General features: G+C 68.2%; 3 protein-coding genes across 10 annotated transcripts in view; 2 read left to right on the top strand and 1 right to left on the bottom strand.

Moving 5' to 3' along the window:
* The window catches only part of APOA5 (apolipoprotein A5), a 118398-nt gene extending 113422 nt beyond the window's left edge, over positions 1 to 4976 (bottom strand). The window contains exon 1 of the mRNA XM_055728604.1: positions 4874 to 4976. Within this exon, the coding sequence (XP_055584579.1) occupies positions 4874 to 4939 (66 nt within the window). The 5' untranslated portion in view covers positions 4940 to 4976. The remainder of the gene's footprint in view (positions 1 to 4873) is intronic.
* On the top strand, positions 293 to 7884 carry SIDT2 (SID1 transmembrane family member 2). Of its 7 annotated transcripts, XM_055728587.1 has the most exons (28): positions 294 to 921; positions 1136 to 1257; positions 1402 to 1563; positions 1681 to 1726; positions 1826 to 1927; positions 2006 to 2089; positions 2311 to 2422; positions 2569 to 2634; positions 2747 to 2840; positions 2975 to 3030; positions 3312 to 3323; positions 3481 to 3552; positions 3631 to 3705; positions 3937 to 3999; positions 4408 to 4529; positions 4614 to 4687; positions 4781 to 4847; positions 4988 to 5061; positions 5181 to 5304; positions 5400 to 5517; positions 5590 to 5726; positions 5812 to 5920; positions 6005 to 6081; positions 6207 to 6253; positions 6592 to 6697; positions 6807 to 6917; positions 6992 to 7105; positions 7190 to 7884. In XM_055728587.1, the coding sequence occupies exons 1-28, from the start codon at positions 709 to 711 to the stop codon at positions 7250 to 7252; spliced, it is 2622 nt and encodes an 873-aa protein (XP_055584562.1). In that variant the 5' UTR covers positions 294 to 708; the 3' UTR covers positions 7253 to 7884. The 7 variants fall into 7 exon arrangements, with proteins under 7 accessions (XP_055584567.1, XP_055584562.1, XP_055584563.1 ...); XM_055728588.1 differs by lacking the exon at positions 3312 to 3323; XM_055728589.1 differs by lacking the exon at positions 3937 to 3999 and having other exon boundaries at positions 295 to 921.
* An 873-nt stretch (positions 7885 to 8757) lies between these two features.
* Positions 8758 to 12119, top strand: TAGLN (transgelin). 2 transcript variants are annotated; one of them, XM_055728609.1, is made up of 5 exons: positions 8758 to 8874; positions 10486 to 10685; positions 10818 to 10995; positions 11085 to 11187; positions 11431 to 12119. In XM_055728609.1, the coding sequence occupies exons 2-5, from the start codon at positions 10506 to 10508 to the stop codon at positions 11570 to 11572; spliced, it is 603 nt and encodes a 200-aa protein (XP_055584584.1). In that variant the 5' UTR covers positions 8758 to 8874; positions 10486 to 10505; the 3' UTR covers positions 11573 to 12119. The 2 variants fall into 2 exon arrangements, with proteins under 2 accessions (XP_055584584.1, XP_055584585.1); XM_055728610.1 differs by having other exon boundaries at positions 8791 to 8874; positions 10504 to 10685.
* The last annotated feature ends 315 nt before the right edge of the window (positions 12120 to 12434 follow it).

Genomic DNA, 12434 nt, shown 5'->3' with positions numbered 1-12434 from the left:
CCTGTATGGGGCAGGGCCTCCCCTATGGGTCATGTATGGGGTAGGGGCTCCCCAAGGGGGTATCATACGGAGCGGGGGCTCCCCTATGGGGTCCTATATAGGGCGGGGGCTCCTCTACGGGGCAGGGCTTCCCCTATGGGGTCCTATATGGGACACGGGCTGCCCTGCGGGCCGGGGCTTCCCCCCGCGGCAGGAGCTCCCCAGGGCGGGGGTTCCCCGGGCCGGGCCGGGCCGCCCCCCGCCCCCCGGCCCCGCCCGCCGCCGCGTCACTTCCCCGGCCCGGCCTTGAACGTGAGACCGCGCGTGACGTCACCGCCGGCCCGTGTTTACAGCTGCTTGCGGGCCGCGGGGGGGGGGGACGGCACCGGGCACCCGCACCGAACCCGGGCACCGGCACCGAGCATCGGGCACCGGCACCGAAGCCGAGCACCGGCACCGAAGCCGAGCACCGGCACTAAGCCCAGACACCGAACCCGGGCACGAGCACCGAGCATCGGGCACCGACACCGGGCACCGGCACCGAGCATCGGGCACCGGCACCGACACCGATCACCGGCACCGCAACCAGGCAGCGGCGCCGCCCCCGGAGCTCGCCATGGGGCAGGGTGCCCGGCAGCGCCCCGGCTGACCCGTCCCGTCCCGTCCCGTCCCGTCCCGTCCCTTCCCGCCCCGGCGGACCTTGCCCGGCCGGCCGGGGATGCTGGCGCGATGCCGGGCCCCGGGGCGGCCGCGCTGGCCCTGCCGCTGCTGGCCCTGCCGCTGCTGGCCCTGCCGCCCGCCCCGCCACCCACCCTGCCCCGGCCCCACGGGCCCCGGCGCGTGCTGCAGAAGGAGGCCCAGTTCAACACCACCTACGCCGACTGGGTGGACGCCGACCTGCTCAACATCTACGCCTTCAACCACAGCGTCTGCCGGAACAGGGTGAGCACCCACCACGACCGCTGCCCACGTCCCACCACTGCCCACACCCCCACGGGACCCCCGGCCCCGGGGCCTGGGGCGGGCAGGGGGCACGGTCCCCACGGCGGGGATGCCTCAACAGCCACGATGGCCGTGCAAAGTCCAGGCACCGGGGATGAGGCGGCCGCAGGTGGCGGTGCCCAGCCAACGCCTCGGCTTCCCACTCTCCCCGCAGACGGAGGGCGTGCGGGTGTCGGTGAACGTCCTCTCCGACCACAAGGACCTGCCCGTCCTCTTCGTGGTGAGGCAGAAGGAGGCGGTGGTCTCCTTCCAGGTGCCGCTCATCCTCCGGGGACTGTGAGTACTGGGGGGGCGCCGCGTGGCCCCCTGCCCGGCCAAGCCGCGAGGACCGGTGGGTGGGCAGGGGTCCTGGTGGGCGGGCAGGGGTCCCGGCAGGCAGAGTTCGGCGGTGGTGGGTGCAGCACAGCTCTGCCTACCCAGGTACCAGCGGAAATACGCATACCAGGAGGTGAGCCGCACGCTCTGCCAGCCCCAGACCAAGGCGGAGGTGGAGACCCAGCACTTCTACGTGGATGTCTCCACGCTGTCCCTCAACGCCTCCTACAAGCTACGGGTCACCCGTGTGGAGAACTTTGTGTTGCGGTGAGGGCAGCCCCGCGTCCCCGGTCCCCCTCCATGCCTGCCCACCGCCCACCAGGGCTGCCTGCCGGGGCCACGGGCTCCCCTCGCCAGCCGCCGTCTTCCCTGTGCTCTCTGCAGGACCAACGAAAGGTTCAGCTTCAATGCCACGGCCGCCCAGCCGCAGGTGAGGAGGAGCTGGCATGGTGTGGCGTGGCAGGAGGGGCTGCGCCCAGGGAGGAGAGTGTGGCCCCCATGGCAGTGACGGGCCCTTCCCCCCCCGCAGTATTTCAAGTACGAGTTCCCCGAGGGAGTGGACTCGGTGATTGTGAAGGTGACCTCGGCCATGGCCTTCCCCTGCTCCGTCATCTCCATCCAGGACATCCTGGTAGGTTTGGGCAGCGGGGTCTCCTGTCCGGGCGATCCGTGATGCCCGGCGGGGATGACAGCGCCTCTGTCCCCGCAGTGCCCTGTGTACGACTTGGACAACAATGTGGCCTTCATCGGGATGTACCAGACCATGACGAAGAAGGCAGCCATCACGGTGCAGGTGGGTGCGGGGCCACGGCGCGGGGCTGCGCCATGGGGCTGTACCACTGCCAGCCCCCCTGGTGCTGCCAGGTAGCACCAGCTAGCAGAGCTTGCACAGGCTGTCATTCCGGGGTGGCCCCCAGCCCCCCAGGCAGCCCCAGCAGCACGGGGCAGCATGGGAGACGCCTGGCTGGGCTCTGCTGACCCCTGTCTCTCAACCCTCTGGGACGGCCACTGCAGAAGAAGGATTTCCCCAGCAACAGCTTCTACGTGGTGGTGGTGGTAAAGACGGAGGATGAGGCGTGTGGGGGGGCTCTGCCCTACTACCCTCTCTCCAAAGATGCTGCACCAGGTACGCCGGGGGGGCCAGGGGAAGCGCCCACCCACCAGCACATCCCCACTGCTGTGGGCTGTGTGCTGGGGGCGTGCTGGGGATGGGGTGAGCAGCAGCGTCTGTGCAGGGCTGAGCCCCCCACCCCAGCCCATGCCTTCTTCCAGATGAGCCTGTGGATCAGCACAACCGGCAGAAGATGCTGGAGGTGATGGTGTCACCCGCCATAACCTGTAAGCTGAGGAGGGGCCGTTTGGGGCTGGGGGTAGCTGGGCTCTGCAGGGACCCCACGGCAGGTCCCCGGCGCTGCCGCTCATGCTGAGGGCTTGTCCCGGCCCTGCGCAGCGGAGGCCTATGTCAGCAGTGTGCTCTTCTGCCTGGGCATCTTCCTCTCCTTCTACATCCTCACACTGGTCATCGCCTGCTGGGAGAGCTGCCGGTGAGCTCCTGGGCATCGCTGCCCCGGCCAGCCTCCCCTCTGGGTGCTGAGCCCGTGGGTGCTGTGCCACCCGGGCCCCAGCCCTTGCCCCTGGCTGCCGGCACGGCGCCGCTCACTGCCACTTCCCTCGGCAGGCAGCAGAAGAGGAAGGGGCTCCTGGCAGCCATGGACTCGCCCAGCCTGGACACGGGTGAGGGGCTGGGGGCAGCAGCTGGTGGCAGTGGCACGTGGGGGGTGTCCCTGGGGGTTCCCGGTTATTTTGCCCTCTCAAGCTTGTGGTGAAGCCCTTGGTTCTGCAGGAGTTCCCTGCTGTCTGCCTGAGCCCTGCCTGTACCCCGGCTCCCTGGGGACAAAGCCCGATGTCTGGGGGACAGGGATGCCCTTGGGGCTGGGGCTGGCAGCTCTGCGCTGGGTCTCGAGCATCTCACCAGCTCTGTCTCTTTCTTTCCATGACTTTCTGGGGACTCCCAGCATCTCTACTGGGTAGGTGCCAGTGTCTGCTCTGTCCTTGTCTGCGCGTTTGCTCCGGTGCCAAAGCAGGGGCACGGAGCATTGCCCCGTGCCGAATGGCCACGCGCCCCCAGGCCAGGGGTGCCACAGGAGGCTGCCAGTGGCTGACGGGGACCCTCCTGTCTTGCAGGGCATGCCCGCAGCATCCCTGACTACTTCCTGGGCCATTCGCCCTATGACAGCTACGGTTATGGCTCCTTTGGTGAGTGCCACATGCCATCCCTCCCCTCCCAGCCTGTCGGCAGGCGGCTGTGCCCACCTGGTCTGACCGCCCTTGCAGGGAACGGCTCCTCCGGCAGCACCGAAGGCGTTACGGACAGCATGGGCTCGGCAGAAGTCCCGTACGGCTACGTGGGTGAGTCCCGGGGCAGCGGTGCGGCGGCTGGCATGACCGCAGCCCTGCAGAGCCAGCGCGCCAGGGCAGCATCCCCACACTGTCCCTCTCCATCTCCTGGGAAGGGTCCCTGGGTTGCCAGCCCCTCCCTGCAGGCCCACAGCGGGGTCTCCATCGGGCGGACATGCTCCGGGGAACCCCCCCAGGGCTCAACCCCACTCCTGCTTCGGTAACTCTTGCTTTCCTTTGAAGGGCAGGAGCAGTTCAAGCGGCGCACGCCCTCCGCCCCGCTGAGGCCGCTGAGCATTGCCATGGGTAGATGCTGGTACTGGGCGGGGACAGGCGAATCGCATCAAAATCTGCCCTGCCCCAAGCTCGGCACCCGGGGCGCTGAGTACCCCTGTCCCCTCCTTCCCTCCCTTAGAGCCAGGGCAGCACCTGCGGGGCTGCGGGGCAGGGGAGGACACTGTCCTCCTGGCCCCCAGCTGTCCCCAGCCCGGCAGAGCCCTGGGGGACGGTGGCACGGGGCGATGCTCGCCCACGTGGGCACAGCCAGTGCGTGTCCCCGGGGCAGGGGCAGTGCAGGGATCTGGAGCCTGTCTCCGGTGTGAGTTGGCAGGGAGGCAGCCGAACTGTTAATTGGGGGTGATTGGGGTCCCGCGGGGTGGGCACCGAGGCGGTCTCGGCCAAGGGGCTCCGCTGACGGCCCCGACTCGGCTGCAGGGGAGCGGTCGCTGGAGAACGTGGCCAGCCGGCCGCGCCTGGACTCGCTCAGCTCTGTCGAGGAGGATGACTACGACACGCTGGCTGACATTGACTACGACAAGAACGTCATCCGCACCAAGGTGTGTCCTGCCCCGTGCCCCCTGGCCCCCCACTGGCTGCTCCCCGCTGGCCGGGGTGAGCCCTCCACCTGCCTCTCCTTCCAGCAATACCTCTGCGTGGCTGACCTGGCCCGCAAGGACAAGCGGGTGCTGCGGAAGAAATACCAGATCTACTTCTGGTGAGTGGGGGGCAATGGGAACAGGGAGTGGGAGCAGTATCCCGACCTTGGGTGGGCGGCAGGGACCCCCTGACACCCCCCTGCCTCTCCCAGGAACATCGCCACCATCGCAGTCTTCTACGCTCTCCCTGTCATCCAGCTTGTCATCACCTACCAGACGGTAAGTGGGGCACAGGGACAGCAAACGGGGCTCCCGGGAGCTCTGGGGGCTGCTCCCCAGCCACGATGGCGATGTCCCTGGTCACCCCCCATGTCCCCGTGCCTTACCACCGCTTGCTTGCACTGTGCCCACGTGCTCAGGTGGTGAATGTCACCGGCAACCAGGACATCTGCTACTACAACTTTCTGTGTGCCCACCCGCTGGGGAACCTCAGGTGGGTTCAGGGGTGGTGGTGGGTGGCTGGGGGTCCCCTGCACCCAGGGCAGGGCCGCAGTGGGGTCCCAGGGAGGGAGAGGGGTCTGCAGCACCCATGTTTGGACTGCTTCCCCGCAGCGCCTTCAACAACATCCTCAGCAACCTGGGCTACGTCCTGCTGGGCTTGCTCTTCCTGCTCATCATCCTGCAGCGGGAGATCAACTACAACCGGGCGCTCATGCGCAATGATGCCCACGCCCTGGTAAGAAGGGGTGGGCGGCTGCTGGACTGTGTGCCCACAGGGGTCTCTGCCACCCAGGACCCCCTGCTTCCCTTCCCTCTCCTCCCACCCCCCAGGAATGCGGCATCCCCAAGCACTTTGGGCTCTTCTACGCCATGGGCACTGCCCTCATGATGGAGGGGCTACTCAGCGCCTGCTACCACGTCTGCCCCAACTACACCAACTTCCAGTTCGGTGAGTGTCCTCCAGTCCCCTGCTGCTCGCACCAGGGCTGCCCCCACCCTGCTCACTGCTGTGCCCCCCCAGACACCTCCTTCATGTACATGATCGCGGGGCTCTGCATGCTGAAGCTCTACCAGAAGCGCCACCCAGACATCAACGCCAGCGCCTACAGCGCCTATGCCTGCCTGGCCCTTGTCATCTTCTTCTCTGTCGTTGGTGTGGTGAGTACGGTGGGTGCCACTGGGGGGGGGGGGGGTGGCCGGTCACCCCCACAGCCCACTGCCCACCACCCCACTCGCCCCGCAGGTCTTCGGCAAGGGGAACACAGCCTTCTGGATTGTCTTCTCCGTCATCCACATCGTGGCCACCCTGCTGCTGAGCACCCAGCTCTACTACATGGGGCGCTGGAAGCTGGGTGAGGTGGGGGGCACTGCTGCGAGCAGGGTGGGTGGGGGGCAGCGCAGCGGTGCCCCCGGTGCGACTTCTCCTCTCCCTGCAGATTCGGGCATCCTGCGCAGGATCCTGCATGTGCTGTACACGGACTGCGTCCGGCAGTGCAGTGGGCCCATGTACGTGGTGAGTGCTGGCACCGCGGCTCGTGGCACCAGGGTCCCTGGCTCTGCTGAGACCCCACCTGGCAGCCCTCCCTCCCTGGAGCGGCCGGCTGCCTGCCCCTCACGGCCCCCCCTCACCCTTTGCAGGATCGAATGGTGCTCTTGGTCATGGGAAACATCATCAACTGGTCTCTGTAAGTGCGGAGCTGGGCACACGCCAGACCCCGCGACACTTCTCCCAGCCTGGTCGGCGCTCCCCGTCCCTGCTGCCACCCCCACCCTGCTCCTGTGACATGGCCCTGCTGGCTGCGGTCCCCTCTGCTGGGGCTGGGCTGAGGACAGCCAGCTTGTGACAGCTGTGAGCCGAGCATGACAGGTCCCCCCTGTAGCTGCGGCAGCCCTGGTGTCCCCATGCGCTGCCCAATCTCCCGGGGGCTGCCGGCGTGCCTCAGGGACAGTGGGGCGCATGGGCACGGCAGGCGGGGGGACCCCCAGGCTGCACTGACCCCACTGCCTGTCCCTGCCTCCCCAGCGCTGCCTACGGCCTCATTGTCCGCCCCAATGACTTCGCTTCCTACCTGCTGGCCATCGGCATCTGCAACCTCCTTCTCTACTTCGCCTTCTACATCATCATGAAGGTGCGAGCCAAGGCTGCCAGCCCCCTGCCCGGCTGTGCAGGGTGGGCTGGACAGGGACTGGCCCCCCTGCAGGCTCCTGCCTGCACATTGACCCTGGTCTCCCCCGCAGCTCCGCAGCGGCGAGCGCATCAAGCTCATCCCCTTGCTCTGCATCATTGGCACCTCGGTGGTTTGGGGCTTCGCCCTCTTCTTCTTCTTCCAGGGGCTCAGCACCTGGCAGGTGAGTGGGCAGGCGGTGTGGCAGGGTGGCTGGCTGTGGGCTGGCATGGTGATGGCTGCCCCTGTCCCCCACAGAAAACACCGGCTGAGTCCCGGGAGCACAACCGCGACTGCATCCTGCTCGACTTCTTTGATGACCACGACATCTGGCACTTCCTCTCCTCCATCGCCATGTTCGGCTCCTTCCTGGTAGGTGCTGCCCACCGGCGGTGCGGCTGCTGGCTGCCCCCGGCCACCCCGGCTCACAGCAGCCCCGCTCCCCTCGCCCCGCAGGTGCTGCTGACGCTGGACGATGACCTGGACTGCGTCCAGCGGGACAAGATCTACGTCTTCTAGGGGCCCACAGCTGCCCGCTGCCCTGGGACTGTGCCAAATGCCCAGCCGCAGGCCCCCAGAGCGGGGACCCACCCAGGGCAGTGCGTGCCCCTAGGGAGGGATGCCTGTGCTGTGGGTCCCAACAGCTGCTCCGTCCCCCTCCCCGTGCAGCCCGGGGGTCCCGGTGTGCCTCCTCCCCATCAGCCAGGTCTCTCCCAGGTGCTACGTGCCTGTCCCCAGGCTCGTCGTAGCCAAAAATGGGACTGGGGGGCTGCTGGGGCACCCGTCCTTGGTGACAAGTGACACTGGAAAAGGTGCTGCTGCTGCTGCTCCGTGTCCATGCGCCCATGGGCACGGTGGAGGGCCGGGGTGCGCGCTGTGCCCGCAGCCCCGTGGCCCCCTGAGCACATGGGTGCGGGTCTCTCTTCAGTGCCTGAGTCGTATGGGTGGAAGGTGGGGTCCATGCCTCCAGTGCGGTGCCGGTGCTGGTGCCGGTGGCTGGAGCAGCCCCCCTCACATCTCCTTTAGCATCCCGGGGGGGTGTTGCCCACTGTGTGCCCCCCCCCCCCACCGCTCCCCACCGAGGCTGCCGTGTGCTCTCCGTGCGTGGGTCTGCTGGGAAGGGACTCGCTAATTAAAGTGTCTGCACTTTGCCCACGCCTGCTGCCTCCTGCCTGGGCAGCGGGAGCCTGGGGGACACCGGGGGGTCCTCGGGGGGCAGCGGAGGCCGTGGGCTCTGCCCTGCCTTGCTGCCGGCGGGTGTCAGCCAGGCTCTGCTGCAGCACTGGTTCCTCCTTCCCACCAGGACTTGGGGAGAGGGAAGATGCCGCAGGGGCTCTCGACCGCGCTGCTGCCTCCCTCCTGCACCAGAGACCCCCTGTGCAGCACGGGGGCTGCTGGGGGCAGGTCTGTGGGGTGCGGGGGACCGGCAGCCCCTGGGGGAGTAGGGATGCTCAGGGAGGTCCCACCTCACAGGCAGCAAGGGTCCTGGGACTCCCCGTAGCATCCCAGGGCTGCTACATGCCTCGCGGTGCCCTGGCCCGCTGCAGCTGGTTGCTGCCAGCCTGGGCGGCAGGAATCCCGGGGCCGGCTGCGGGATGCCCAGGCACGGTGCCCACGGGATACCCGCAGCCTCGCTGCCCTGGCCAGGCTGAGCAGGGCACGCCGCAGCCGTGGGTGCTGCCCGGGTGGCTGTGCCCCACGGCAGCCCTGTGGGGAGCCCCGCTCGGCTGCCCCAGCTCCCCGGTGGTGAGCACATGGGGAAACCAGCCATGAAGTCAGGGCAGAAACCCTCTGCGGCGGCTGCGGCCCTGGCTATAAAAGGACTTACTCCATCAGCCCCCGGCCCCGCTTCCTCCCTGCTCCCAAACCCACTGGGGTGGAGGCACGCAGGGAATGCTTGGGCACGGGCCTTGGTCACCGATTTTCGGAGTCTTTCCCCAAATATGGTGCCTGGGCTGGAGTGATGATGCGCCGCGGGGCTGGCGCGCCCCGGGAGGGAGGGCTGGGGGGGTTGGCCCCCCGGCTGCGCTGACATCACTGTCCTGGCGTCGGCCTTTTAGCGCAGGGTCAGCTCTTCCCAGCTGTGCAGTGTGCTGGCTCCCGCGCAGAGCATCGCCCCTCGCCTCCGTGAGCAGCTGCTTGTAAGTCCTGCTGCAGCGGGGGGTGGGGGGTGGGGGAGTGCAGTGGGGAGGGGGCCCGGGGTGGGGATGCCACCCCCTGGTGTGGGGGTGCTGCTCCACGGGATGGGGACCCCACACCTAGGATGTCGGTGTCGCTCCTGGGACTGCAATCCTGCTCCCTAGATGGGGATTCCACCGCTCCGACTGGGATGCCGCTCCCCGGGATGGGGATGGTGTTCCCTGGATGGGGGTGACGCTCCCCAGGATGTGGATGCTGCTCTTTGGATTGCAACCCCGCTCCCCAGATGAGGGGAAACCGGTGCTCGGACTGGGGACGTGGCTCCCTGGGGGTGCTGCCCAGGGTTCGGTGCTGCTCCTGCTCCTCAGGATTGTGCTGCCGTCGGGGCTGTGCGGCTGCGGGCTCAGCGTGGAGGGGGGGGGTCGGTCAAGCCTCCACTTGCCTGTTTCTGCCCCATGCCTTGGGGCACTTGGCTTGCGGGGCCGGGGGCAGCTGGTGGCCAACAGACACTGCCGTGTGGCCAGGGGAGCCATGACTGGTGAGGCTGGGGTCTGCACGCACTCCCCCTGTGCCGGAATGGGCCAGGGCACGGGGCACTGGGCAGCCAGGGCACTGAGCGGAGCTTGCTGTGGCTCTGCTGGACGTGCCTGGCAGTGCCCGGGATCTGGGCACAGGCTGCCTGTGGGGCTCGTGGGGGGCTGCCGCACCACCAGCAGCAAGCGGGGTCAGCGTCCTCTGCTGCACCGAGCTGTGCCAGGTCTCAGAGCCTGTCCTGCAGGAGCCGGGGTGCATCTGCCTGGCCGCCGGGGTGAGCCCACCTGGGGCAGGCTGTGGGTGCAGGCACCGAGCACACAGCTCCTCGAGAGCGCAGCCCGGGCACTCAGGGGCTTAATGCTGAGCAGGGTGCTGAGCCGGGGGGGTGGGTGAGGCCAGCTCCGCTGAGGGCTTGGCTGCCAGCTCACAGTGCCAGTCCCCCCTGGCATCCTCCCTGGCATCCTCCAGCCCTGCCTGCAGCCAGCTACCTGCCATCTCTGCCCGCCGCATGCCCTTACAAGGGCACAGGCACGGCTCCCGCCGTGGTCCTGCCTCGCCTGCACTCCTCCTCGGCACCGGGACCCGCTGTGCCAAGGCCATCCCACAGCGCCACGGCCAGCGTGCCCCAGCCACCCCGCCGTGCCATGGCCACCATGCTGTGCCACAGTCACCCTGCCACCTGGACCCCTCTGCTCTGCAGCGCCCGTGGGGCAGCACAGCTGCTCCAGCTGCGGGGCACGGCCATGCCAGGGACCTCAGTGCCAACCCTGAGCAGGCAGGGATGGGGATTAGGCTGCTCTCCTGCACAGCCTGAGTTGGGGACTGGGGACAAGGCACCTCTGCTGAGACAGGAACCCTCTGTCCGGGCAGGCTGGGGGGATCTTGGCCATGCGCCCATCCTCCAATGCTCCCGGGCAGAGCTGAAGGGCCGTGGTGTGGCAAGGGAAGAGCTGGGAGGAGGGCACATCCCCACGGCACCAGGACGAGAGGTGGATGCCACAGGGTGTTGGGGCGGCTGCCGTGTCCCTGGGCAGGGGGACAGCATCTCCGCAGCCTGATGGTCCCCGTCCCGCTGCCAGGTCTCCTACCCACCGCAGATATGGCAAACAAGGGCCCGTCATATGGCCTGAGCAGGGACGTCCAGTCCAAGATCGAGAAGAAGTACGACGACGAGCTGGAGGACCGGCTGGTGGAGTGGATCGTGGCGCAGTGCGGGGCTGCGGTGGGTCGCCCCGAGCGAGGCCGCCTGGGCTTCCAGGTCTGGCTGAAGAATGGCATCGTAAGTGGGGGGGGGGGGGGGCCGGGCACCCACGGCGCCCACCGGCCCCAGAGATGGGTGGGTGGCCGGTCGGGGGCCCCGCAGCCAGTGGCGTGTGCGGTGCTGCGAGCCCAGCCTCTCCTCTGCCGGCAGGTCCTCAGCAGGCTGGTGAACAGCCTCTACCCCGACGGCTCCAAGCCTGTCAAGATCCCTGACAGCCCCCCCACCATGGTCTTCAAGCAGATGGAGCAGATCGCCCAGTTCCTCAAGGCGGCCGAGGACTATGGTGTGGTCAAGACGGACATGTTCCAGACCGTCGACCTCTTTGAAGGTGCGGGTGGGGGGTGGGGGCAGCCGGAGGTGGGGGGTGCTGAGGCCGCTGCGCTGTGCCCATCCTCACGCCCCGCTGTCCCTCGGCAGCCAAGGACATGGCGGCGGTGCAGAGGACACTGATGGCCCTGGGGAGCCTGGCGGTCACCAAGAACGACGGGAACTACCACGGGGACCCCAACTGGTTCATGAAGTAAGTGGAGGAGCATGGGCCCGGGCATAGGGACCCCCAACCCCTGTGGCTGCCTGGGGTGGGCTCTTTCCACTGCCCGGCGGTGCCCTGGAGCACGTGGATGCAGGATGCTGAGCTTTTGGAGGGGAAGGGTGGGTGGCTGGGGCACCCCTGGGGCACGGAGGCTGCTGGCACCCTGGGGATGAAGGTCTGGCTGCCCTGGGGGGGCACAGGTGCCATATGGCCTCTCCCTCCACCCCACAGGAAAGCGCAGGAGCACAAGCGGGAGTTCACCGAGAGCCAGCTAAAGGAGGGCAAGAACGTCATCGGCTTACAGATGGGGAGCAACAAGGGGGCATCACAGGCGGGGATGAGCTACGGCCGGCCCCGGCAGATCATCAGCTAGGCAGCCCCCCTCGCCGCCCCCAGCCCTCCCACTGCCGGGAGAGCAGCCCCAGCCGGGACCTCCGCCTTCGCTCCCCCCGGCCCAGCGCGCTGCAGCCACCCAAGCACCGGTGGCCGCCCCTCACCGATTGGTATTTATTGGAAAGAAAACGCCAGCCAGCCCAACCGACCCTTCAGCGCAAGCAACGGCAGCACGCGCCCAGCCGTGGCCCCCGCGCATGGTGACGCACCCAGCCTCGGGGACACGGGGGCAGCCCCACCACGCTCGCGCCGTGCCCCAGGCAGCCCTTGCCCCCCGGCCTCGCACACCCCTGCGATCCCCACCGCCAGCTGGCCCTGCCCCTGCTGCGCTCGCTGGCACCCATGGGTGCCCTGCCGCCATCCCTGGGACGGGGGGTGGGAAGGGCACGTGCCCCAGCCGCCGGAGCCATCCTGCCTGCCCGCAGCCCCGCGCCACTGCTGCAGCGACCCTTGCGAACGGGGAGAAAAGAAAATTGGCCTCGGTTTTGTACTTTGTTTTTGTCAAAATTAAAAGGTTATTCATCTAGCGTGGCCTCAGGAGGTTTCTTCCTCCCCACCCTATCACCCCTGGCCAGCGGTGCAGAGAAAGCCGAAGCCACCCTCCTGAAAAGCTGCTGAAGGCACCTGGGCCACATTTGCTCCTTCTTCCAGCTCCGAAACTGGGAAAACTAGAGCCGGGGCTTAGGCTTTCCCTACAGCTTTGGATGGCTCCGCAGGGTGGCTCTGCCTGCTCCCACCTGAGCCACAGCACCCACCTTCCTTCTCACTCCTTCCACTCTCCCCCTGCCCGGAGCAGCCCTGGTTACCCCGGCTCCCAGGGATCAGGGCACAGACCCCGAGCA

This window comes from Falco cherrug, chromosome 17 (genome assembly GCF_023634085.1).
Source record: "Falco cherrug isolate bFalChe1 chromosome 17, bFalChe1.pri, whole genome shotgun sequence".
Lineage (NCBI taxonomy): Eukaryota > Metazoa > Chordata > Aves > Falconiformes > Falconidae > Falco > Falco cherrug.
This window is presented reverse-complemented; position numbering and strand designations above follow the sequence as displayed.

Coding starts and splice junctions, on each gene's coding strand:
- TAGLN (XM_055728609.1), top strand. CDS start 10,506: ATGGCAAACAAGGGCCCGTCATATGGCCTGAGCAGGGACGTCCAGTCC. Junction 10,996..11,084: donor GACCGTCGACCTCTTTGAAG/GTGCGGGTGGGG, acceptor GTCCCTCGGCAG/CCAAGGACATGGCGGCGGTG. Junction 11,188..11,430: donor GACCCCAACTGGTTCATGAA/GTAAGTGGAGGA, acceptor TCCACCCCACAG/GAAAGCGCAGGAGCACAAGC.
- SIDT2 (XM_055728587.1), top strand. CDS start 709: ATGCCGGGCCCCGGGGCGGCCGCGCTGGCCCTGCCGCTGCTGGCCCTG. Junction 922..1,135: donor ACAGCGTCTGCCGGAACAGG/GTGAGCACCCAC, acceptor CTCTCCCCGCAG/ACGGAGGGCGTGCGGGTGTC. Junction 4,848..4,987: donor TTGTCATCACCTACCAGACG/GTAAGTGGGGCA, acceptor CCACGTGCTCAG/GTGGTGAATGTCACCGGCAA.